General features: G+C 40.5%; 1 protein-coding gene across 1 annotated transcript in view; it reads right to left on the reverse strand.

The window, feature by feature from the left end:
* Nucleotides 1-1,798: 1,798 nt before the first annotated feature.
* LOC308670132 (patatin-like phospholipase domain-containing protein 2) overlaps nucleotides 1,799-27,916 on the reverse strand; it is a 39,317-nt gene continuing 13,199 nt past the window's right edge. The window contains exons 2-9 of the mRNA XM_081331368.1: nucleotides 17,844-18,076; nucleotides 16,299-16,364; nucleotides 13,323-13,532; nucleotides 10,553-10,613; nucleotides 7,859-8,074; nucleotides 6,857-6,989; nucleotides 5,603-5,719; nucleotides 1,799-4,311 (exon numbers count right to left, since the gene is read on the reverse strand). Coding sequence (XP_081187494.1) covers nucleotides 4,026-4,311; nucleotides 5,603-5,719; nucleotides 6,857-6,989; nucleotides 7,859-8,074; nucleotides 10,553-10,613; nucleotides 13,323-13,532; nucleotides 16,299-16,364; nucleotides 17,844-18,076 — 1,322 coding nt within the window. The 3' untranslated portion in view covers nucleotides 1,799-4,025. The remainder of the gene's footprint in view (nucleotides 4,312-5,602; nucleotides 5,720-6,856; nucleotides 6,990-7,858; nucleotides 8,075-10,552; nucleotides 10,614-13,322; nucleotides 13,533-16,298; nucleotides 16,365-17,843; nucleotides 18,077-27,916) is intronic.

The following is a 27,916-nucleotide window of genomic DNA, read 5'->3' on the forward strand; positions in this document are numbered from 1 at the left end:
TTATTCCCAAGTCATAGCATCTCTAAATAGTGTTACTTATTTCATTGAAGGTAATCTATGTACAATAAGGCCATTCTTTTGTGTTTACTACACACTGCAACTAAACTATTTTGCTCTGAACCCTTACCTCTTCAGAATGTTCTCCCTGCTATAAATTCATTTTTAAAGAGTTTTCTGTGTTCCATTTGCCACAGCCTGCATTTTCTTTTCAACACTTTAAAAAGTAAATAATTTTTGACAAATTTAGAAAGAACTCTGAACCCAGATAATTACTTAAGGAGAGCTATAATCCTTTGGAGTATATACAGTACACACGGACTTTACACTCTGTTTAAAACCCACACCTTGCCTCCCCACTGAAATGGGTCTGTTCAAGGACTTAAGTCTAGCCACAAAAATTAAATCACAATTTAAAAACATTAAACCCCTCAGTCCAGACCAGATAGCTCAGGTTTTTAGGTCCCGGCGAAATGAACGAAGGTCGGGGGCAGTCCGGAGTTCCGTTGGCAGTTGATTCCATAGGGCAGGCGCGCCCACAGAGAACGCCCTCCCCCTGTGGATCGCCCGTCGGCAATCCTTGACTGGCGGTACCCTGAGGAGGCCTTCCCTGTGGGAGTGCACAGGACGATGGGAAATTGACGCTGGCAGCAGGTGCTCCCTTAGATAATCCGGGCCCATGCCATTTAGGGCTTTATAGGTCATCACCAGCACCTTGAATCTCACCCAGAGGGCAACCGGAAGCCAATGCAGCTCGCGGAGAAGAGGTGTTACATGGGAGTATCGGGAGACTCCCATCACAACTCGCGCGGCTGCATTCTGCACCAGCTGAAGCCTCCGAGTGGTCCTCAGGGGCAGCCCCATGTAGAGAGCATTGCAGTAGTCTAGCCGGGAGGTCACGAGCGCATGGGTGACTGTGCGTAGGGCATCTCGGTCCAGATAGGGCCGTAACTGGCACACCAGGCGAACCTGAGCAAAAGCCCCCCTGGCCACGGCTCCTATATGATCTTCCAAACTGAGCCGTGAATCCAGGAAGACACCCAAGTTGCGGGCCCTATCAACGGGGGGTAACACCTCACCCCCCATAGTTAACGATGGAAAAGATTGGTTAGTCTGAGATGCCGGTATGCACAGCCACTCAGTCTTGGCAGGATTGAGACGAAGCCTGTTTCTCCCCATCCAAACCCGGACCGCTTCCAGGCAACAGGACATCACGTCGAGGGCATCACTGGGTTGGTTCGGGGTGGAAAGAAAAAGCTGGGTATCATCAGCATACTGATGATACCCCACCCCGAAACCACGAATGAGCTCACCCAGCGGCTTCATATAGATGTTGAACAAGAGGGGAGAGAGGACCGACCCCTGAGGAACTCCACAAACAAGAGGCCTCGGGGCAGACCTCTGCCCTCCCGTCAACACCGACTGCGAGCGGCCCAGGAGGTAGGGGGAGAACCACTGTAAAACAGTGCCCCCCACTCCCAACCCCCTGAGACGCCGCAGTAGGATACCATGGTCGATGGTATCAAAAGCCGCTGAGAGGCTGTTGTCTGCAATGAGCTTTGTTAAATCACTGTGAAAAAAGGGAAGACTTTAGGAAGAATTACAGAAATGAATACTTTACCATTTGCAAAAAATACTCATAGAAACACAATGTATACTGCTTTGGGCGATGAGTGAAATGTCAACTTGCAGCATTATGAACAAATAAAATGGTATAGAAGTGCAGTATATTCACAGCACATCTAAAGTGGTTCTATCAAGCAATTAAGTGTTTGACTAATGATATTGAACAAAACAGTGATCACCAAACACAACATCTCTTTATTCTGTTCTTTAAAAACACTGCTGATTGCAGAAATATTACAAACAGTTCATTTTGGAAATACAATGAAGGCTTAGGAAAATAAGTATGATCAGTTGTCATACAAAACAGTACTTTGGCACCAGCTGAAAATAGAACCAAAAGAATATAAGTCTGTGTCTATGCTATTAAACATTTAACACTGGGAAAAACTGTTTTAACTACATTTTATTCCCTTCCTCTCCACTCAGCATTTTAGATTTTCTTTAAAATGCCAAATAGGGGAGAGAGAAAAAAACCCTGGTAAAAAGTTGACAATTTGAAATAAATAAAAGCAGCTAGTTGGATTCCTATGGGGATATTATTCTCCACTTAATTTGTAACAAGTCTCCAACCTAACCCTAACCCTTTGATTGGGAAATTTATACTACCTAACAAGAAAATATTCTAATAAGGTATTGCCATTAGAGATACTTCAACCCATTTGAAATATGGCTGATTGATGTCATGTTATTGTCATGTCCTACTATTATTGCAAATTAAGGCTTAAGTTATACCAACTTGGCACATTATCGTATGTGTGTTCATAAAATCTGAAATAAATAAATGTATGGATTTTATTTATAATTTAAATTTAAAAGGAAGAAAAGGGAAATTATATGAGCTTCTTGCTCTGAGAGAAATCAAGTTAAAATGAAGAGCAAGGGGAAAAAATTTAAGATCCACAAATTCCAAATCACATTATAGATCTCTATTATTTTTTCCTGTTAAGGAAACTGGACAATATATTTCCTAATGACATCTGCTCTCAAGTTCACTAGTTATGTAAAACAAAAAACAAAAAATCCCCTGCATCTCTCTTCCACCAGTGAATTATTTTTTATGATTCATCTTACTCATTGGAATTAAATTCAGCCTCAAGGATATCTACATGTAAACTCTACATTACACATGAACATGGCACTCTAGAGCAGTGTTTTTCAACTCGTGACAATTTTAAGTTGTGTGGACTTCAACTGCCAGAATCCCACAGTCCATGTATCTTAAAAGTTGCCCAGATTGAGAAGCCCTGCTCTAGGATATTCATAAATGGGTGAACTTCAACTCCCAGAATTCTCAGTAAAAGTCATGCTGCTTGGGAATTCTGAGAAATGTATACTTTTTGAGACTTCCAGCTTAAGGTGGGGTCTTCAGATGGAATACCTGAATAGCAGATGGAAACCTTTTCTGGCAGTAGAAGAGTGTGTGTATGTGGGTGTGTTCTTATGAGATTTTGGAGAGCGTCCCAAGGATTACAAAATCCTTTGTTTTCCTTGTGGCAGTCAAGGAGTTTCAAATAAAAAGAAGTGATATGAGATCCATTCTACCCCAACTGGTGCTCTGGAGATTAATTTCAGGAAAAGTCCGACAAAAAGAGGAGAAATTTGGGACCTCCAGAAATTCTACAACATGCCCTGTTTCCAACATGCCCTGTAACAACAACAACAACAACAACAACAACAACAACAACAACATAAAACAATACATTTTAATGAGATATAGTTTTACCTGTTTAAAAAATAAGGGTATCCAACATTGTTCCTTTCTGCTCCCGGTCTGCCTATCTATCTGTGGTCGGCAGGGTGTTTGCTACATTTTGCGTGACACCTCTCTGCCAGATTATGTCAGGTAAAAAAGGAACTCCTCGAACTTCCTGTATGCTCTCTCTCTAAGTAGATGTGTAATTCCACACAAGTGTGGGGGGAAAAAACCCTTTTAAAAAGTCACACAAGAGCTACAGAACTTACTGTAAAAAAAATTTGTTTTAACAAAAAAAAGTTAACATTGTCCTACAAATGCTTATCCCAATATAAAACCATCAACAGAAGATATGGAGATTGTCTTCCTGCCGAAATTTTTTTGTTTGGGTACGAAAATGTTCTACGGTGCTTTACCCACTATCAAGAAACTAGACCAGAAGCCTAGATGCCTTGAAGTCAGAAAAGATGCCTGAAGGGCAAGTGAGTAGCAAAGAAAGTCATCCCGACCTCAGCAACTTTAAGGTAGGTGGACTTCAACTCCCAGAATTTGGATGCAAGTGTCGTTCAGTTGAAGCCCACTTCCACTTAGCACCTTAAGAGTTGCTAAGGCTGAGAAGCAGTATCCTAAGGATTGTTCGGCAAGGGTGCTAGAAGAACACATATCACAAAGATGGAGATTGCCCTGCCGATATGTCACAGCCCTCAAGCTAGTCTTCAGGGACAGAGTAAAAACTTTTCTCAGAAGAAGAGTCAACATCCGTAGGTACTCCAGAGGTTTCAGTGTCCATGAAAAAGGAAGCGATGGAACCAGAGATTTCAGAATTACTAACTGCACCCTTCTCCTTCGCCAAGTCTTCGCAATAGGGGAGACCCCAGAGCCATTCTTCGAGACTGGGGGAAGAGCGGGACACTTTAGGAGGTGCGTGGGACAGAGGATGGCAAGGGCTTCCTGGGGCCGTCTGGCATTTTCGGAGCAAGATTTCACTTACTTTGCTGCAAGAACAAGAAGAAATGGTCGTTAGCAAGTCTTGGAATTATTTGTATGGGAGAAATAGCAGAACAAGAGAGCTGGTAGGGACCTCGGAGGCCTTCGAGTCCAACCCTCTGCTCAAGTGGGAGACCCTAGGCCATTCAAGACAAACGGTTAAATTGAAATATAACGGGCAATGCAATGGGGATTTTTTTTCCCAGAAGTTCAAAAAGTCTCGCTAATTTTTAAAAGTTAGCAAACAAGCCTCTTGCAGACAGTAGTTAATAACCTTTTCAGTACGCTGACTCCTCACGTTATTATTACTGAAACTGTTAGGGAAAAATGCATGCGTGAAAATTCTGCTTTTTATGCGGCACGTTAACTGTAGTGCAGAAGAAAACTCTCTAATGTTGCAACTGGCTATGGCTGTCAGTGTTGTGATTCAGTGTCAGCCTGTGCTCCCAGCAGCTGAGTCCGAGGAATCTGAGGAGGAGGAGGAGGAGGAGGAGGAGGGATTTGGAGAGCCTTTGGTGTCAGAGGGAGGCTCTGATGCACTGCAGGACTCTCAGCCTGGCCCTTCCAGTCATGTTCCTCATGAGGCTCAGCTGTGTGAGTACGAGGTGTTGGACTTAGATGAGTCACAGCTGAATCTGTTCAGAGACGCTAGAAGCAGAAGGCAATCCAGCAGAGCAGAGCAGAGCAAATCAATGAGGCAACTCAGTGAGAGGAGGAGAAGGCAGTGAGAAGCCACGCCTTGGGACTGATAATAAAAGGGGAAGGTGTGGGTGGGGCTGGTTGCTGAAGGCAACCCTTTGGAGACATTCTAAGGGAATCCTGGTCTGTTCTTGCTACTTCTGTTTAACTCTTGTTTGTTGACTCTTGTTTGATATTTTGATTCATTTATTGAAGGAAATATTCTGTTGCTTTTTTGTTTGAACTGTAAATAAATTTGGATTGGGTTTTTCCAGCCTATTGACTGTAAAAAGGAAAAAGGGGTTGTCCCTGACACACAAACAGGGCCGGTCGTAGGCTGGTACAGAACAGTCAGTCAAAGAACAGAGGTGGGATAAAATAAGAGGGATTCCTTAGGCCCTGCTTCCAAGCGACTGCAGGATTGCTCTTTCAGGCTTCCCAACCCCCCCTCCCACCCTCTGGGGCATCCAAGATTTCCTTCCTTCATGATCACTCTGGATTCAGAGCTTCTTGAGAGCAAATTACGCTTGGGGTCAATTAAATACAAGCAATTTTAAAGATGCAAGTCGCTCTCTGGGTGCTTTGATCTTTGCCCCTTGAAAAGAAGGGGCAAAAACATACCGCGGGGTCTTCAGAAGCCCCTTCATTGCTCGGCCATAGACTGAACCCATCACTTGGGAAAGGTGCCCCTGCATCCATTGCACGTCCTCAGGGATGTCAGGAAGCCACTGGACGAATCTGCAATCAAGAGAGAGAAGGTGGTCCTTCAAAACAAACCTGTTCAGAATGGGTGCTTGTTTTTAAAAAAATTTCACCCAACATCAGCTTTCTTGGTATCAGCTAATTTTTTATAAGAGAAAGAAATATATATATATATATATATATATATATATATATATATATATATATATATATATATATATATATATATATATATATATATATATATTTAATTCTGTATTAAAAGTATTTTAAAGCATTGAATTCTATTTCAAAAGTAAAACTAAAAAAAAGCATAAGATTTTCATAGGTGCATTCTTACCGGGTGCAAGTAATGGACTTAGATATTAAAGCTGTGACTAAAACATAGGTTTGGGTTGTTGTTTTTTAAAGTATACACATAACACGCTTGTTTATGAAGCTGAACACAAAAAAGCTCAGGAAAATAAACATACTTGTGAGTCTCCTTTTAAGTATAAAGTGTACACACAGGACTATAAGTATAAACAGAAGTTAAGGCAGTGTAATGCAACCAAGCAGGCCAATCTAATCTCAGCCATGAACTCACAAGATGGCAAGTTTTCTTATTGTAAGTCCTTTGAGCTCAATGGGTTTACTCCTAAGTAGCTTTACACTACATACAAGCTATGAGCAACTTTCCTCTAGCTCAGGGGTGTCAAACCCAATCGTATTGTGACGTATCAGGATTTCTTTTGCCTTAGGGGCCTGAGGTGGGCTTGGCCACCATGGGCCACGTGTTTGACAGGCCTGCTCTAGCTCAAGAACATCGTTTATTTGCAACATATAAGAGAACCAGGTTGTAAGATGCTGGACTAGAAACAGGGAGACAATGAGTTCTCACCTTCAAACCTAGGCAAGAAACCAGGTTTACTCAGCCTCATCCACCCTACAGGGTTGTTGTTATGGGGGAAAATAGGAAGACACAGCACTATGTACACTGCCTGCAGTTCCATAAAATAAAGGTGGGATACAAACCCAGCAAATAGATAAATAAATATATGCAGGTCTAGCCTGTAAGAAAAATGGCCTCAGAAGGAATAAGGAAGAGCTTTTGGAAGAATAACACAGATGTAAACTTTATGAAAAATGTCCAGATATCTTGGAACATTCGGCAGTTAGATCATATACACTCACCTTAAGACCACAAAGAAGGCTGACTCAACTGGTAAAGTGTATGGTAGCATCATATAGGACAATAGTCGCATGGGAAGAAATTTTGAAAGCTGGGCATAGAGTCCGCTTTTTTCTTTGCAAGCCTCTTGTAATTCTGTAGAATTTAAACCATCAGAATTGAATTCATTCATGGACGATCAAGCAAGAACAAATATGGGTAGGACATAATCAACTTTTTCTCGCCATAAATGACTGACTAGGACCCTCTAGTATTCTAATCAGGTTATCATCCAGTTACATTTTGCTTTATGCAACTTTCAATTCATTTTAGTCCTCTTTCACTGGGAATCAATAACCACTAATTCCCTGAGTCATGAGACTCTGGATCATTCTAGCGCTGTCAATTAAACAAAGACATTGGGTTACCTTGGCTTGTCTAATCTCTAACTAAAATGGATTAATGGAAAAAAAATCATTCTTTGATACAAAAAATAAAACAAAAAACAAAAAAACACTTTGCTTTAATTTGGAAAAGGAAGCCAATTTGGGATGTCAGAGGCTTGACAAACACTCTGTACAACGAAATCATCTATTTCCGGCCAAAATTAACTTAAAATCAACTTGTCTTCTCACAATATCTAGATGATAAAAAATCACAAACAGTATAAAGGAGGATGGTTAATCTAGTTTATTTCTAGTATGTTTGATTATGCACCCCTTTTCTGGAACATTCAGCAACCAAATTTCACCAGTGCAAAATGAATGCCATTCGCCAGTGTAAATTCTGAAACAAAACTTTTCGAAGTAAATTAATTCATGAAACCCTCAAAGTAGCTCCATTACTGGCCTGGTTATGGTTTTGGCCAGCTAAAGGTAATTGCCAATTTTTTCTGTTCTTCTTTAGTTAATCAATTAAAATGCTTCAATATAAATTGAGGAAAAAAAATCACACATTCTCTGTGGTCTGTGGCAAAGATACTAAAGATAATTTTTGCAATTAAAACAGTTAATTTAGAGTTTTACCTTTTTGAAGTCTGGGAGGCAGCTTCTCAAAGGTAGTCCTATCCGATGGCCAAGATGTTGCCTTTAGCTGATCAATAAATATTTTTTCTTCTTGCATCTCTTTTTTATCTTTATTTGCTGTATTTTTTTTATCACTGTAGCCTGAAATTTGCACATATCCTAGATATTCGTCCTTGGTTAAAGCTGAGTCGGTAGATAGTGATTCTTGCAGAAAACCTTAATACATAGATTAAAAAAACAAATGTTTCTGCTATGAGTGACAGTATGCAAAGCAAATTAGATAAAATGCAGACACTTAAAAAAAACACAAAGATTTTCTAAATCTTGAACTAAAAATGCTGTTTATTTGCAATTGAGATTTAACTTCTACCAGCTTCTTCCAACTTTTAAAGCTGAGACATTCTTGCTAGCAAACATGATTGTATGTCAAGGACTGCTTGCAATCCTTGATGTAGGCCAGGGGTAGGCAACCTTGGCTCTTTTATGACTCGTGGACTTCAACTCCCAGAATTCCTGAGCCAGCATGGCTCAGCTTGGAAACCTCTCCCTTTCCCCTCAGCATGGTTGGCTCATGAATTCTGGGAGTTGAAGTCCACGAGTCATAAAAGAGCCAAGGTTGCCTACCCCTGTTTTTGCCTCTGCCATCAGCTTCTGCTTCAGGAGTAGCGGGCACAGGGGTCAAGTCCAGCTCCCCTCCTCGGCCAGTCTTCTAACTGCCCTCCCTGTCCTGGCCACAAAGGTATTGGAGGGAGGCATGTAGCTCGTGTCTGATGGAATATTCTCTCCTTGGAGATTCAAATTAAATCCCCAACCCTGTTGGCTTTTTTGCAAAGTTTTAAAAGTTTGGCTTATGTACCCAGGCCTGGGGCTCAGGACATGCTAAAGGTGCAGTAACCTGGCTTTGCTATTAATCATCACGTTTGTACCTATTTATTTAGTTGATGCTTTTATTGTTTTAATATTATACAATTTTAAATTTTAGAATTGTAAGCCACTCCGAGTCACCTGGTTGAGTTGGAGGGAAAGAAAGAAAGAAAGAAAGAAAGAAAGAAAGAAAGAAAGAAAGAAAGAAAGAAAGAAAGAAAGAAAGAAAGAAAGAAAGAAAGGAAGGAAGGAAGGAAGGAAGGAAGGAAGGAAGGAAGGAAGGAAGGAAGGAAGGAAGGAAGGAAGGAAGGAAGGAAGGAAGGAAGGAAGGAAGGAAGGAAGGAAGGAAAGACAGACGAATTCTATAGTTGGGACCTGAAGGGCCAGAGAGAAGTCCTCAGAGTCAGCCCACTTTTCAAACTGAACCGGCAAAGTGTTATATCCTCAAGGAACAAATGTAAAAAGGAAGCTAATCTACCACCCTCCAAGAGAAGCATTGCTCCAGGGCCAAGTCTAAAATTTCTTGGAGATTTAAATTCAGCAGGAACCCTGCTTAGAGGATGCGCTCTTGAACATAAGCAGAATGCTGAAGAGACTTTTTTTTAATGACTGTGTGCCATCAAGTATCTGCTGATTCCTAGCAATTAGGCACAGTACGGGCTTAGCCAACAAACATTTGTGATACCTGAAGTAAAAAATCAGGTTTACTGTTCTGTACCAGCCTGCACTGTTCTGTACCATACCTGAAGTAAAAAATCAGGTTTACTGTTCTGTACCAGCCCTGCAGAAAAGGCAGGGACAACCCCTTTACAAACGGCAAGAGGCTGGAACTAAGCCTGCCAAATTTATTAACATAAAACAGAGCAAAACAAGACACGAACCATGAAACAGGAGCTATTCAAGCGGTTGCCTTCAGCAAACCAGCCCTCCCACGCATTCCCCTTTTATACAGTTCAGGGTGTGGCTTCTCTCTGCCTCCTTCCGAGGTGCCCCATTGCTTTCCTCTGTTTACTCCTGATTGACTGCCTCCTGCATCAGGAGTCCTTGAACAGGGCCAGCTGTGGGTCATCTTCATCCACACTGTCAAGCTCACACAGCTGGGTCTGCGTCGTGACCAGGTGGGAGGGGCCTGGCTGAGGGCTCTCATCAGCAAGCTCTCCAACCCCCTCAGTAAGCTCTTCAACACCCCCCTCCTCCTCCTCTGAGTCGTCCGACCCAACTGCCGAACCCACAGGCTGACCCTGAATCACAACATTTACCAGAGCCCAAACTGCATCTTGAAAGAGGGAAGCCCAGGAGAGACAGACCAAGAAAAAAAAAATCCATCTGACTTTTAAACGCAGACGTTAAGATTAGGGAGTCTCTGACAATTTGTCATCACCAACTTGCTGTGGGGCAACTGGCTGCAGGACAAGAGTTACACTAATATCATTTATTTATTTATTTACACTAATATCAAAGAAATCATGGAACAGAATCATGAAAGAAAGGATGCAAAAGGAAATGGGAATGGCAAAAATTTTTTAAAAAAATTAATTTTCAATAATTAAATAGAATTGTTAAATTGCCCCGCAGCGTTTTCCCATGGCAAATTGACCACGGTGAGTTGTCCTGCTGTGGCAAATTATCCCATTCTGGAGATTAGGGAATCTAAAATCTAAAATCTAAAAGACAAGGCAATTTGTCTGCCATAGCAAAAGAAACAAAGTGGTTTTTTTGCCCACACTGGAAAGAAAACATGGGAAATATGTGTTATCAACCTGGGCATAAACCATTCTGCACACGCCTTTCTGCTACATGAAGTAAATAAATTTGAAAACAATAGCCTACCGTTTTTTTTCAAAAATCTAAGAGTATCTGAATATCCTTGTTCACAGAGTTTAGCCAGGAACTGAAAAGAAATTTACAGAAAGCTAGTTAAGTAAGTTTTAAAACTTGTGGAAAGAACATTTTCCATACTTCGCGACACTTGCATTCATGGAGAAAATGTCAAATGTCTTGCTGGTGGACAAATAAAGCAAAGGGGTTCAGAACGAATTTACTTCCACTTACAGCCTGGTATTAAATGAATACATTCTCGAGGGAAGACTGTGTGAAGATATTCCTAATCTCCCCACATTGTCTCCCTGTACAATATTAACTGGCTTTCCTTTTTGGCCATACAACAGGGCATTGTGCAACATGGGGGTGGGGGAGGAGCAGCAGCACCACAAGCCAAGTACAATTAACCGTGCAGTCTTGCTAAGCAGATGATTTCTCCAAGATTATTCCTATAATCCTGAGAATAACCCATGATACCAGCTGAACCATAGAGCAGGGGTCTTCCACCTTGGCAACTTTTAAGACTTGTGGACTTCAGCTCCCAGAATTCCTCAGCCAGTCCACAAGTCTTAAAGTTGCCAAGGCTGAGGACCCCTGCCATAGACTACTTTCAGAATCCAGTAACATGATGCCCGTGCAACTGAGAAGGCTAAAAAGACAGGCATAGAAAACCAACTTCCCTCACATGTCATAAGAAAGGAAAGCCAACTCATCAGTTCAATATAGTGGAATAATATTTCACATATTGGTATGTCCAATTTGGCCTCAAAGTTCTTCACATTTTAATCGTTTAGTGCAATGGTTGTCAATCTTAGCAACTTTGAGGTGGGCGGAATTAAACTTCCACAATTCCCCAACAGCTAGAATGGAAAAACACCAACTTAGTGCATCCACCTGACTGTTCCTTTTTTTACAGTTCAGGTACAGCCCTGCCAGTGACAATGGCAGAGTGGCACCCATGATAACCTCTGAAGATCTGTGATATAACCACACAAATGACATATGTTACTAATTCCTTATTTTCCAGCACAATGGGCATGACAAGCCCTCAACATTTCTGGGATACAGTCTTGGATTCCTGAGAGGGAGACTGGCATAGTAGAAATGATTCCAGAGATCATCGCCCCAGAACTTAGTCATGATCGATCTTTCTTCTTTCTTTCTCTTTCTTTCTTTCTTTTTCTTTCTTTCTTTCCTTTCCTTTCCGTCATTGGGAATGAGAAAAAGGTGTACTCCCAATCTCATAATGTTGTTCCATTCGGCGTTTACGTAATTAGCAAAAGGTGATATTATTCACCCCATTAAGACCGTTGCCAGCTTCTCACAGATATCAAAATGTGTTCAGTGGCTCTTTTTCACATTGGCTTTAAATTACATCCCTGTAGGAATTAATCAGACTATCTGTGAGCACGCACATCCTTTATGCAAACACGGGCAGACGTACGTGGGTATACATATGCATACGCCCCACCTTTACAGTATTCTTTTTAAAATTAAAATATTGGGCAGATTATGTTTAAAGATCAGATTTTTTTTCAATTAGGCACAAGGAAGCAGAACAGAAAACAATTCTGTGCAAAACAAATTATCTACTTTTGCTTAACATACAGCTGGAACAAACTATTCCAAGTTGCATAACATTTATGTAAACAGCCTTTTGCATTGCATAATTGATTTCAGATGTTTTCGGCATGGGATTATACCACTTAATATTGCTGTTTTATAAGACATCAGATCTCCTTGAGCAATGTGAAGCACGGTGGTTGTGTCAGTGCTTGATACAGTCCTGGTATGTGTTTAGGGTAGTGGCTTATGATAGCATTCCATGGGGCAAATGCTTGCTTCTGCCTAGAGAGGAGTGGGCAAACCTAGGACTCTCCAAAGATTGCTAAAACACTCACTCCCAGTATGGCTAAGAATGCTGGGCATTGAAATGCACAAACATCTGCAGAGTCTTTTGTTACCCACCTCTAATCTTCATATATAAGTCTATATAATTCTTTTTAATTGATTTTAAGTTTTGTAATTGTTGAATCTGTTTTTTAAAAAACCTTGTGAACCGCCCTGAGTCCTACGGGAGAAGGGCGGTATATAAATTGAATAAATAAATAAATAAATAAATAAATAAATTCAAAACCTTAAGCTATCTATGAACTTCCAAACATGACACAACAGTTCAATAACCTCTCTCTCTCTCTCTCTCTCTCTCTCTCTCTCTCTCTCTCTCTCTCTCTCTCTCTCTCTCTCTCTCTCTCTCTCTTTGTGTGTGTGTGTGTGTGTGTGTGTGTGTGTGTGTGTGTACACGTACGTTTGAATTGGTCATTCCTGGCAGCTTCCTGGACTAATACCTGCAGATTTCAGAAGTGGCTTGCCTTTGCCTCTTCCTTCCTAAAGCTGAGCAAGAGAGGCTGGCTCAAAAACAACCAGCTGTTTTCATGCCCAAAGCAGGACTAGAACTCACAATCTCCTAGTTTCCAGCTGGGGCTCATCACTGCACCCAAACTGGCTAGTTTCAACAACTGCAGCATCAGCCTAAAAAGATTGTGCAATATACTGAAAAACATTTCAACATGCTCTTTTATAAATTTAACACAAATTACATTTGTGCCAACCAGGTTGGCCAATGGTTAGGGTTATGGAACGTTAATTAAAGTCCCATAATATTCTTCTTTGGGGTGTTGTTTGGAATATATATCATTTTGTCAAAAGTTATACAGGTAACCCATCAACATCAATAAAAAGAATGACCACATAATAGGCAACGCTGAACATACCATACCTGGGGCTCTGGAGGAAAAAGTGCTTGCATTAAACGATACATATTTCTTAAGGAAAACTGAATGTTTATATTGGTTAGATTCATCTCATAGAAGCTTACAGAGTCCCCCATGGGACAAATGTCACATTCCCCAGAGAAAGGAGAAACGGTTATGGTGTACTTCGAATTATGGTTAGGTAAGTTGTCACTTAATCCACCATCCACATAACGCTTTAAAGAAGAGAGGAAAAAGAGAAACATGAAATGCTGTACAAAATCATCGTATTTGATTCATGCAAAATAAACTTAAAACTGTTAGAAAACACTAACTAAATGTTAGAAATGAATTATTAGGATTCAGAGGAATGTGAATTTCTCCAAATTGGGAAAGCTACCAGAATGTATGACCTCAGCCCTCTCTGCTCTACCCTATCTTCCACACTCCATAGCAGTAAAATGTTTTGTCTTCTAATTATATTTATTTACTTATTTATTTATTCAGCTGCCCATTTCGGTAAAAACAATTCCTGGCGTTTTTGCAATAAGAACTGGAACTGGAAGCCATACAGAGGTTTTACTCAGGGACAATAGAGAAACGAAAGCGTGTTTAGAAAATCAAGAAGCATGTATTATTACATTTCTCACTTTGCTAAACTGTTTTAGATGTTGGTCCAGTGAAGTAAAATAAGAAAATCTATCTAAATAGATACACTGAAAAAATATGGAACAGCAGATTTCCCCCCCCCCCAAAAAAAAATATTTGAATCATCAAAACACAGTGTAGTATTTGTAAGAAAAATTCCATGAAAATAAAGCTGCCATACACAAGCTGATCTAGCTGTTGTCTGCTCAAAAACACTTGGGTCAATTTACCTTTCTTGCTACTAAAGCAGAAAAATAACAACTATACAAGTAATTATTAATACTGACATAGTTCCTTTATAGCCAAGGTAAGGATACTCTTTAACTTCCATGCCAGGCCCTGAAATACACTGCATAAAAGGGAGGACTTTAAGGTAAGAAGATTAATCATTAGCATTAATCTTCAAGACAGGATCCTTGACTGTTATGCAGGTCAGTTTTCAACAATTCCCTTTCCAAACAATAATAAATAAATAAATAAATAATAAATAAATAAATAATAAATAAATAATAATAATAAATAAATAATAAATAAAGCCTTGGTGGAGCAGTGGGCTAATGCCTCCTTAAGTAACACCAGCTGCCTGCAATTAGTGCAGGTTCGCATCCCACCAGGCTCAAGGTTGACTCAGCCTTCCATCCTTCCGAGGTAGGTAAAATGAGGACCCAGATTGTTGGGGGCAATTAAGCTGACTTTGTAATAATGCCGCTTGGGGGGTGTATGAAAGCCCTAATAAGCAGGCATATACATAGAATGAAGGCTACTGCTAAGCTTGTAAGCCGCCCTGAGTCTTCGGAGAAGGGCGGGATATAAATGGAATTAAAATAAAATAAAAAATAAAAAAAATATTTGTGCCCTGCACACATCTAGCATTTATCTCTAGAATCTTGCAATGAGTACATACTAACCAGAAGCACAATGAACTCACATATCAATGTACCTGCGTATTGTCTTACCTCCTACACCCAAAATAAAACATGATACAAGCCTTAGGTCACTGGTGACGAACTTATGGCACGTGTGCCAGAGGCGGCACTCAGAGCCCTCCCTGTGGGCACGCGCGTCGTCGCCCCAGCCCCGCCTCCCCCTGGGCCCCCCCTTACCAGCAGCCCCCCCCCGAGGAGAGTCACACCCAGGCGCAGCCTGTGCAGAGCAGCGCAGTCAAGGACATGGCAGCCAGGCAGCAGGGACAAGACTCCGCCCTCATGCCCCATCATGCGCGGATGATGCTGGGTGTGGCTGCCATGGCACTGCAGGGCCGCCTGTGCGATCTGCGGTGGCAGTGGGTGGGCCTGCTGGTGGGCGGGGGCAAGAATGGAGCGGGGGCGGGACGGACGGTTTTTGGGCACTCGGTGTCTAAAAGGTTTGCCATCACTACCTTAGATAGTAAGAAGAGTGAACAATGCAAGATATAAGAGTGGCTCGGGACCATAAAATCAAATATTTTAGCCCACCCAGAACATAACTGATGAAGATGTGCAGCGTGGCTCCCCATTTTGATATAGGCTGTTGTTCTTTAAAGAACGGGTGGCACCCAAACTCCCTCAAAAAATCCTGAGGAAAAGATAGGCACTTGAAAAAAACATTATTATGCCTTTGAGACAACGTACAGGTAGCCTTGACTTACGACCACAAGCGAGCCCAACATCTCTGTAGCTACGTTTGACATTTGTTAAGTGAATTTTACCCCCATTTTACGACTTTTCTCGCCACGGTTGTTAAGTGAATCACTGCAATTGTTAAGTAATACAGTTGTTAAGTGAATCTGGCTTCCCCGTTGACTTTGCTCGTCAGACGTTCGCAAAAGAGAGTCATGTGACCCCAGGACACTGCAGTTGTCATAAATATGAAGCAGTTGTCAAGCATACAAATGTAAATTACGTGACCGTGGGGATATTGCAACAGTTCTTAAGTGTGACAAACGGTCATGAAGTTACTTTTTTTTCCAGTGCCGTTGTGACTTCGGTCACTAAACAAAGTATCATAAGTCGACGACTACCTGTACTGCTGATCACGTAACAAAACCTAGTTTTAAATCAAATGATCACGGCATTCAATACGCTGATTTTAAAAAGTCAAATATTTTCAGATTTCTCTCACTGTTGCACTTTCTTTCACACTTCTTCCCACAACTGTAAATGATAGCAGTTATTTCCACAAGATTTTTCCTTCCCCTGGGCTCATGAAGCTGACTTAATTCAACCATGTTTAGACAAAAGGAAATGAGCCAATCTCTAAGTCACCACATTTTAACTCTAAAGAGGAAACTGCTGCCCCATCAAATTACAGCAAGTCTCAGCTCAGTTTATCTCAATAAATCCCATGCTGATTGATAACCAATAAACTATACTTACCACTCCTCTAAATGAAGGTGGAATGAGACCACAATACATAGGTAGAAATGAGCTACAAACCAGGGCCTATCAAAGATTTAAAAAAATAAAGATTAGCTGTAATTATTTCTAACTACAGGATGGGGGATCTTATAACATTGCAGGTCCCAAATCAAATTCCTATAGGGAAGTCTTTCAAATTATTGGAATCCTAGGGACAGGAGCAGTGGTGGGATTCAGCCGGTTCGCACCACTTCGGCAGAACTGGTAGCTAATTTTTTGTTGTCCACGCCCCGAATGGATTTCTGGAAGCGGCATCCACACAGATGTGGAAAATAACTGGAAGTAGCAAGGAAATTTTAAAAATAAAAATATATATGCTTTTAGTATTATCATGTAATCATATTTTATATTTTAGAATTATCATTTTATAATCGATTGCCTGAGTAGATGCTTTGAGTATATGGGGAAAAATACAGGCCTCAAATGGGGGGAGGGGGGAGAACAGGAGTTACAATAGGGGTCAAGTGTGAGTTACCATCTAGGAATTGTTTTTAAGTACCTTCTGGCGCCTAGTACCCCTACTTGATCTGAGAGGTGTAGAAGATGGGAGACATCGCTCCTTTATAATTGATAAGCATGTACATATATGGTCTGAGTAAACAGGATAGTAGGGAAGGGATCTTATTAGTATAGTGTAAGCAAACAGGGGCGGAGATAAAAAAAATTTATTTATTTATTTATTTAGTTTTCTATACTGCCCTATTCCCAAAGGACTCAGGGCGGTTTACAGGGCAGCGTATAAAAGACAATATAAAAAAAGTAATATAAAATTAAAATGAATTAAATTAATTAAAGCCCAACAATTAAAACAATATTAAAAAGCTAAAACCCCTTCAGTCCAGGCCTGATAGATCGAAAAGCCAGGTTTTCAGGTCCCGGCGAAATGAACGCAGATCGGGAGCGGTCCGGAGTTCCACAGGTAAATTATTCCAAAGGGCAGGCGCGCCCACAGAAAATGCCCTCCCTCTGGGGATCACCCGCCGGCACTCCCTAACTGGCAGCACCCTAAGGAGGCCCTCTCTATGGGAGCGCACAGGACGATGGGAAGTTGATGCTGGCAGCAGGTGCTCCCTAAGATAATCCGGACCCATGCCATGTAGGCATAATGTATTCTGTTCAGGCGCTTCTGATAGATTGTAACCTCCAAAGCCTAAGCCAATGGGGCCATGGGGGAGGGAATGGGGCATCATGATAGGATGTATAATAATATGTGATTTTTGAATTTGGGGGTGTGGTTTAGTGCTTGGGTACATTGCATTGTTTGCCTTCCTGAATCCACGACGCTTTGCAAACCGTTACTTTTTAGACTTTGTTGTGAAGCCTAATAAACTTCTTTTCTATTTGTAACTCAGAGTGGATTTCAATTTGTGTCTATTTTTGTGTCTAACACAGAGGACTGGTTGTTCACATATTTGAATCCTACCCCCGGACAGGAGTATTTTGGTGAACCCCATGTTTGTAAATATGACATGGTAAAAAAAATAGTGAGAGTACAGAACGTACCTGCACAACCTCTTCTTTAGAATTAAAATTGGATATTAATACGTTTTCCCCATCAGACACTCTTGTTAGTGAAATTGAAAGTTTCCCTGATAACAATTCGTAACTTTTTTCGGGGAGATTTTTGTAGAGGCCGTCTCTTATTATTTTTCCCACATTGAAGGAAGGGTGAAGAGGACCAAGATTCCGTTTCCTGGCTTCTTTAGCTAGATCCAGAACATCCGCACAAGCTTGCGCTGAAAGATATACAACCATCATGAGACAACATGTCAGATTTAAGTATTTGTTACAAAAGCACGTTTTCTCCAAAACGTGTTTTAAAATATTCCAAAGCTAACAAATCACACCACCTGGTTTTATTAATACCATCCATCTCTCCTCCGGGTGAGATTTAAGGTGCTGGTACTTACCTTTAAAGCCCTACATGGCTTAGGCCCGGGATACTTGCAGGACCATCTGCTGCCGGGAACGACTTCCCATCACCCAGTGCGCTCACACAGAGAAGGCCTCCTCAGGGTACCGTCGGCTAGACAATGTCGGCTGGCGATCCCCAGGGGGAGGGCCTTCTCTGTGGGAGCGCCAGCCCTGTGGAACCAGCTCCCCCCTGAGCTTCGGATGGCCCCAGATCTCCAGTCCTTTCGCCGCGGCCTCAAAACACTCCTTTTCCACCTGACCTGGACTGACAGGGATTTTAATTATGTTTACAATTTTTATTTCTAATTTTTAATTTATTTTAATTTTAATTTTAATTTATTGTACAGAGGCCTTTAATTTTAATTTTATCTTAATTTCTGTATTTATTGTATGTTACTGTTGTTAGCCGCCCTGAGTCCTTCGGGAGATAGGGCGGGATATAAGTAATAATAATAATAATAATAATAATAATAATAATAATAATAATAATAATAATAATAATAATAATAATATGTTTATCCTTTCATATGCAGGCATCTGAAATCATATAAAAATCTCAGCGAGAAAACTCTTTATCTGAATTATTTCAAGAAGTAATTCATCTGCTGAGTGAATGGGCTGCAGCTTTTCTCTATCCAACTAAAACATCAGTAAGTGAAACCTGGTCTCGTTTCAAACGGAGGAAAAATATATAGTTGCAACTCACTTCTCTGTTCAAGTTCCCTACCTGATTTCCGTTTTGTAACTTTTCTCTCTGCTCTCCTCTCTGTGGTGAATCTACCTAGGATCCCAGTGCCATTGGAGCTGAACAAAGAGGTTGGGAGCTTAACTTGTTCGAGAGAAATGCCATCTTCTTGACGGGGTATCCAATCTGGCACTCAGCTAATGTAAGATGTTTGTACGTCATGCAAGGTAAATTAGGATTCTATGGGTAAATATTTCTCTTGCCAATTGGCCAAAGATTGCTGAAAGGCATGCCCAAGTTTTGGAGGGAATCTGTAGTTATCTACAATGAAGCAAACCAACTGGGGCAGCTTCGCGTCTCATGGAAAATCTGGCATCTTCAGATCTGCCTCAGCTAATGGCTGGTACCCAACGTGGGACAGGACACACTTCCTTTTCAACTAAAGAAAACCAATCTCTACATGAGGGAACCTAGGTTGGCATCAACAGATAATCTCCTAGGCCTCACTTAATTTTTAAAAGAAATACATATGCTCTTGTAAACTACGATCAAAGCTGTTGGTTTCTAAAGTTGACTGACCTTGGTTGCTTTCCTGGATATAATTTGTCACCAGACTAGACAATATGATGGGTGCCAGGGAGAGGGAAATTGGCTGATTGTTCATCTGCCAGTCTGCTGGAGTGGGATTTCTTCCCAGTATATCAAGAGCTGTCTCCTGCGTCTCTGAATATTGGCTGCAGGAGAGGCTGTTTCTTTCCTACCTAGGTTTTTTATTGTTGCTTCTGAACAATGGGCAAATTGGACTTACCTCTATGTGTTAAACCAGGGGTCCCCAATCCCCGGTCTGTGGACCAGTACTGGGCCGCAGCATGCCAACAACTGGTCCACACAAACAAGCAAATCCCCATCCACTGGATGCAAGTAGCACACAAAATCAACACCCTCCGGTCCATGGAAAAACCTCTCCACATGGAAGCGGTCCCTGGTGCCCAAAAGGTTGGGGACCTCTGTGTTAAACAACACTCAAGCATTGCTCATATTAGTAAGATGGACAATTATGCTACTTCCAAAAATAAGGATAGTTAATTTATTGACAGAAACTACAAAATCTAGCTGGTTTTAATACCTAATCAAAAACATATCTTTTTACTCTCTCCCTCAAATCAGAGGACCCAGCTCTTGAATCACATTTGAAACTCAGGATTAATTTGCAATCCCGTCCACAACAATAGGATTTGTTTTTGTTTTTTTAGTGCAATGTATATCTGCAATTTTTACCAGTACTGGATAAAATATCTACGTATACTATCAATATACTGACAAATTCTTCCTTTCTTTAGTTGGAAACATCAATCCAAGTAATACTTTAAATGAAACTGAAATGCTGTACTATGAAGTATTTTTTTTAAAAAAAAACACATAGTGAAAAAGCAACAGTGATTAATTCTTCAAGCAACAACAGTTCACCAAAAATATGGTTTGACAACATACAGACATGAAGGCCAGGCACAAATAAAATACCTAATAACAGTATTTTTTTTTTCCAGAAAAGGACTCAAAAATAATCTCTCGTCACCTAGTTTTATGCTACCATTTGTGCAATATGCCATAGATTTACTTAGGTTTGGAACTTCTTACAGGTGGTCCTCTATTTGCAATCAAAATTGAGCCTAAAATTTCTGTTGCTAAAGAAGACAGTTGCTAAGTGAGTTCTGCCTCATTTTATGATCTTCCTTGCCACAGTTCATTGAATTGCTGTAGATGTTAAGTTAGTAACATGAATGTTAAATGAATCTGGTTTCCGCATTGACTTTGCTTATCAGAAGGTCCTAATAGCTGATCCATGACCCAGGTACACTGCAACTGCCAGAAACACATGTCAATTGCCAAGCATCTGAACTTTGATCATGTGACCGTGGAGACATTGCACATCATGTGAGAAATGATCATATGGTTACTCCGGTCACTTTGCAGCTCTCGTAGCTGAGGGGGGGGAGGGGGAGAGAGGGAGAGAGAGACATATATATATATATATATATATATATATATATATATATATATATATATATATATATATATATATATATATATATATATATATATATATATATAATATAATATAATATAATATAATATAATATAATATAATATAATATAATATAATATAATATAATATAATAATATATAAAACAACTGAGATGCAGTCGGCCCAGGTTCGAATCTCACAAGGGTATGGCTGACCGATGAGAACAAATAAGTTTGAAATGATCATATTGGTCTCCCTTTATTCTTTGTTAGCAAGCTAAAAAATAAAATTTACACAAATATGAGCTGCCACTGCTGTGGCTACTGCCTGTAGATGGCCTTGGGCTAGGCTGAAACAGGAAATAAGATTTGTCCTGTGTCTGGGACTAAGCAAGTGTATTCTGAATGCTTAACAAACATTGAACACATATCTTCCTTGCTTCTCAGCTAACAAAGAGAGAGAGAGAGAGAGAGAGAGAGAGCCTGTGGCCTAGGGGTTAAAACAACTGCTTGAGACACAGTCGGCTCAGGTTCGAATCTCAGAAGGGTATGGCTGACTGATGAGAACAAATAAGTTTGAAATGATCATATCGGTCTCCTTTTATTCTTTGTTAGCAAGCTAAAAAAAATATTTACACAAATATGAGCTGCCACTGCTGTGGCTACTGCCTGTAGATGGCCTTGGGCTAGGCTGAAACAGGAAATAAGATTTGTCCCATGTCTGGGACTAAGCAAGTGTATTCTGAATGCTTAACAAACATATTATATATATATATATATATATATATATATATATATATATATATATATATATATATATATATATATATATATATATATATATATATATATATATATGTTTTCGTAGATTCTCGCGGGTGTCTGTATGTGTAGAGTAGATCTAGAGTCTCGGGTTTCTTCCCGCGTTCCTTTCATCTTCAGAAAGTTGTGGCGACGTTTCGACGAAATCCCATCCGTCATCATCAGGCCGGAGTGTTTCTCCTGCTGCTACCAGGAGCAATGCGTGGTCTGGCTGTTCCTTTCTTTCCAACTGCCGGTGGGGCTGTGTTCTGACTGGGAGGAGGCGTGGCTGCTTTCTGATTGGGTGGGGGTGTCCTCCGGCTGGGTGGAGGCGTGGTTGTCTTCTGATTGAGTGGAGGCGTGGCTGTCTTCTGATTGGGTGGATGCGTGGCTGTCCCCTGATTGGTTGGAGGCGTGGCCGTCCTCCGACTGGGTGGGGTGTGTTCCGAATGGGTGGGGTTCTTTGTTGTGTTGTAATATCCTGAGTGTTGTGATTTGGTGTCCTGAGGAGTGGGCTGTGTAGTGGCCTCCAGAGCTTTGGTTTGGCTCCGAGTTCGAGGACCTGCTATCTCTGGTATGGGTCAGTCAGGTTCGTGTGTGCGTTCTTCTGCTTGGGTGATGGCCCTTTTGCTTGACTTGTTCTGTCTTCTGTGTGGGAGAGTTTTTGTTCTGGGTGTGGATGAGTCTTGCTGGGGCTGGTGGCATTTGGGGTTGTTTGTTGGTTTTTTAAATCCTTATTTGCTGAAATTCGTTTCTCTATCAATGCTGGTTTCCAAATGGCATGTAGGCGGGAGGTGTCGTCTCGCTTGTTCATACTGTCTGGGTGTTTTTCTATTTCAATGGCTTCTCTGATTATTCTGCTATTGAGATGTTCTATTTTGGCGATTGTTTTTGTACCTTCAAAATTGATGTTGTGTCCCGTAGTGTTTATGTGTTGTACTAGTGAAGATGTGTGATCTTTCTTCTGTACTGAGTTCTTATGTTCTTCTACACGTACCTCTATTCTTCTGTTAGTCTGTCCGATGTATGTTGCTGGACAGGAGGCACATGGGATTTGGTATATGCCCTGGTTTTCCAGTTCTACTTTGTCTTTGGGATTTCTCAGGATGGTTGATATCTTTCTGTCAGTGTTAAATGCAGTTTTGATGTTATGTTTGCGTAGTACTTTACTGATTTTGTCGGTTGTTCCTTTTATGTAGGGCAAGATGGCTCGTCCGTTGTTCTGTTCTTCTTCTTGGATGTTTTTCTGTTTCGGAGTCCCCTGCTGAATTATATTGGTGATTTTGTTTTTTTGGAACTTGTTTGCTGTCAATATGTCTGTCAGGGTGTGTAGTTCTGTTTGTATATGTGTTTCATCTGCAAGGCGTCTGGTTCTTGTTATTAGTGTTTTGGCTACTGAATTTATTTGTGCTGGGTGATGATGTGATTGCGCATTGAGGTAACGGTTGGTGTGTGTTTTCTTTCGGTAGACTGTGTGTCCTAGGGTTCCGTTTTGTTTTTTGTATATAAGTACATCCAGGAAAGGTAACTGGTTGTTTGTGAAGACAACCACACATCCACCCAATCAGAAGACAGCCACGCCTCCACTCAATCAGAAGACAACCACGCCTCCACCCAGCCGGAGGACACCCCCACCCAATCAGAAAGCAGCCACGCCTCCTCCCAGTCAGAACACAGCCCCACCGGCAGTTGGAAAGAAAGGAACAGCCAGACCACGCATTGCTCCTGGTAGCAGCAGGAGAAACACTCCGGCCTGATGATGACGGATGGGATTTCGTCGAAACGTCGCCACAACTTTCTGAAGATGAAAGGAACGCGGGAAGAAACCCGAGACTCTAGATCTACATATATATATATATATATATATATATATATATATATATATATATATATATATATATATATATATATATATATATATATATATATATTGTTGTTAGTTGCGAAGTCGTGTCCGACCCATCGCGACCCTATGGACAATGTTCCTCCAGGCCTTCCTGTCCTCTACCATCTTCTGGAGTCCATTTAAGCTCACGCCTACTGCTTCAGTGACTCCATCCAGCCACCTCATTCTCTGTCGTCCCTTTCTTCTATTGCCCTCAATCTTTCCCACCATTAGGCTCTTCTCCAGTGAGTCCTTCCTTCTCATTAGGTGGCCAAAGTATTTGAGTTTTAGCTTCAGGATCTGGCCTTCTAAAGAGCAGTCAGGGTTGATCTCCTCTAGGACTGACCGGTTTGATCGCCTTGCAGTCCAAGGGACTCGCAGGAGTCTTCTCCAGCACCACAGTTCAAAGGCATCAATTCTTTGGCGCTCAGCCTTTCGTATGGTCCAGCTTTCACTGCCATACATTGCAACTGGGAAGACCATAGCCTTGACTATACGCACTTTTGTTGACAGGGTGATATCTCTCCTTTTTAGTGTGCTGTCTAGATTTGCCATGGCTTTCCTCCCCAGGAGCAAGCGTCTTTTAATTTCTTGGCTACAGTCCCCATCTGCAGTGATCTTGGAGCCCAGGAAAATAAAATCTGTCACTACCTCCATTTCTTCCCCATCTATTTGGCAGGAATTGAGAGGGCCGGATGCCATGATCTTGGTTTTCTTAATGTTTAGTTTCAACCCAAGTTTTGCACTCTCCTTCTTCACTCGCAACAAGAGGCTCTTTAGTTCCTCTTCACTTTCTGCCATTAGAGTGGTATCATCTGCATATCTTAGGTTGTTGATGTTTCTTCCGGCAATCTTAATTCCAACTTTTGATTCATCTAGCCCTGCCTTTCTCATGATATGCTCTGCATATAAGTTAAATAGGCAAGGCGACAGTATACAGCCTTGCCGGACTCCTTTCCCAATTTTGAACCAATCAGTGGTTCCGTGTCCAGTTCTCACTGTTGCTTCTTGGCCCACATATAGGTTTCTCATATATATATATATATATATATATATATATATATATATATATATATATATATATATATATATATATATACACACACACACATATACATATATATATATATACATATATATATATACATATACATATACATATACATATATATATATATATACATATATATATACATATATATATACATATACATATATATATATATATATATATATATATATATATATATATATATATATATATATATATATTACACACACACACATATGTATATGTATATATAATAGTACTTTATTTGGATTTATTTATTTTTTTTTTTTATTGAAAAGTTTTAAAAATACAGTTTTCCTTTAAAAAACCCCCTTCCCCCTCCCTACCTCCCCTCCCTACCTCCCCCCTTCCCCCCCCTCCCCCCCTCCCTCCTCCCCCCCCACCTCCCCCTAACCCCCCTCCCCCCCCCCCGGACTTCCCAGAGCTAAATACAAGGTATATATATATAAAAAGGCAATCATAAACAACCATATACTAACAACTATAAATTCTAAAATCCATCACTCTCTAACTTATATAGGATCAAACAAAACTTAGCGTTATTAAATATATATAAAAGACAAAATAAAAAAAGAAAAAAGAAAACGAAAGAAGACTTATTCAAATGCTAGATAAAACTTCTTGACCCTATACTTATTCTGGATAAACTCAATCCATTTTCTCCATTCCATAATATAATGTTCTTGCGAGTAATCTTTCAAATAGGCCGAAATCTTCGCCATCTCTGCCAAGTCGGAAACCTTTAAAATCCACTCTTGTATAGTCGGCAGTTCCTCTTTCTTCCAATATTGACCTATCAAAAGTCTTGCTGCCGTAACTAAATTCAGCATCAACTTAGAGTCCACAACTGTAGCGTCAACAATTATTCCCAACAAAAAAAATTGCGGACAAAACTTTATCCTCCGTTTAAAAATCTTCTGCATATTCCACCAGACTTTTATCCAAAAAGCCTTGACCTTTTTACATGTCCACCATATGTGAAAATATGTTGCCTCTTCATCACCACACCTCCAACATTTAGGCTGATAATTTGGATACATACTTGCAAGCTTTTTAGGATCTAGATGCCATCTATAAAACATTTTGTAAAAGTTCTCTCTTAAACTTTGAGCTTGAGTGAATTTTACATTCCTCACCCAGATCTTTTCCCACGTGTCCATTGTAATAACTTCCTGAATGTTTTGGGCCCATTTTATCATACAATCCTTAACAAGCTCTGTTTCTGAATCGATCTCTATCAATGCAAGATATATCCGTTTAATATGTGCTGGTCCTTGATTTCTAATTTGCTTTATCAAATTTTCATCAGTCGTTGCAAATCCATTTTTTTGGTCTTCTTTCCACCTGGCCTGTAACTGAATATATTGAAACCAAGTCTGAACAACCTTCTCTTCTCGCAATTTATTTGGATTTATTTGAGTATCTTTATTCTTAATTATTCTTAGAATTCTAGTGCAGTTGTTTTTCTGTTATACAGATATGTAGATGTAATATTTATTGTATTAAATATTTTGTTTGTATCTGCCCTTAGGGTTGTAATAAATTTGATCAGACAATTAAGATATCACTACTAATAAATAATCATTAATCAGAGGGAGTATTTTTTTAAAAAAAACAGATTTTTACTTTTATTTTTTGCCAAGGCTGAATTTGAATAAAAGTGTAATAGAAGTTTGCCTTCAAGAGATGAGAGATTTCCTTTCCAAATTAGCCACAGTGAAAGATATATTTTGGTTGCTTATTGAAGACTTGCTTAACCAATGACCTTCCCAGATTTTTCCTAGATTAGATGTTGTCATTGGGGAATCTGTTAACTCTGCAAAATCTGTCCAGGAATCTGGTAAGTGAATGCCCTGCAGTAAACTATTTGGCAGAGGGAGATAAGGAAATTGCCCCATGTTATCAGCTGAGGCTCAGCTTGTTTTTCTGACCCAATCAGGAAAAGGTATGTTTGCATTTTATTAGGGATGCTCTATCCCAATCACAATTTTTGTCCTCTGTTTCACTTCCAGAGAAGTTAAAGTCAAACTTTCCAAAAGCAGTTTGACTTGTAAAAGAGATGGCTCAATCAAAAAAAAATGAAAGGAGGCATTTTGGGAAATGGTTTGCCTGTGCCTTCTTCGTCCCAGGGCTGAGAGAGTGTGACTGGCCCAGCTGGTGTAATATCCAAGGCAGGACTAGAACTCACCACCTCCGTTTCTAGCCCAATATCTTAATTCTTTCAGGAAACTAGGTCTCCTGTCTCATTTTAAAGTGCAGTAATGAAGCAAAAAAAGGGACGCGGTGGCTCAGTGGGTTAGGACGCTGAGCTTGTCGATCAGAAGGTCGGCAGTTTGGTGGGTCGAATCCCGAGTGCCGCGTAACAGAGTGAGCGCCTGTTACTCGTCCCAGCTTCTGGCAACCTAGCAGTTCGAAAGCACGTAAAAAAATGCAAGTAGAAAAATAGGGACCACTACGGTGGGAAGGTAACAGCGTTCCGTGCGCCTTTGGCGTCTAGTCATGCCGGCCACATGACCACGGAGACGTCCTCGGACAAGCGCTGGCTCTTCGGCTTTGAAACGGAGATGAGCACCGGCCCCTAGAGTCGGAAACGACTAGCACGCGTGTGCAGGGGAACCTTTACCTTTACCTAATGAAGCAAAGAAAAGCCCCTTCGAATCTAGTCCAACTTTTGAGGACCTCATGGACACAACTGTGTATTCTTCTTACCCATCGTATAGATCCAATACGCTACTAGATTTCTTTCAAAAATATTATTTTCTCTCTCAGTTTGCTTCCACAGTCTTTGAATTTATTGGTGGCCTTTCATTCAGTTTCTGATAGATGTAACCCCACATGTTATGTTTAGAAACAATTCCTAAAAGCCATCTTTAACTGCTTTCAATTAATAAGCAGAGATATTTTTTTCCCTTCAGAATCCTGCATTTCCAAAAGTCCACATCTGCATTCTAATTAATATACAGTGGATATAGAAAATCTACACACTTCTCTTAAAATGCCCGGGTTTTGAGATGTAAAAATCTGACCAAGATGAATCACTTCAGAATTCTTTTCATCTTTAATGTAACATATAAGCTGTACAATTCAACTGAAATCTTTTAGTGCGGGGGAAAAACATAAAAAAATTAGAATAGTGTGGCTGCATAAGTTCTGAAACACCCCCCCACACACACTTTATAAGTAAGGATGTGTCT

The sequence above is a fragment of the Vipera berus genome (genome assembly GCF_964194415.1).
Source record: "Vipera berus genome assembly, chromosome: 6".
In the NCBI taxonomy this organism is placed as follows: domain Eukaryota; kingdom Metazoa; phylum Chordata; class Lepidosauria; order Squamata; family Viperidae; genus Vipera; species Vipera berus.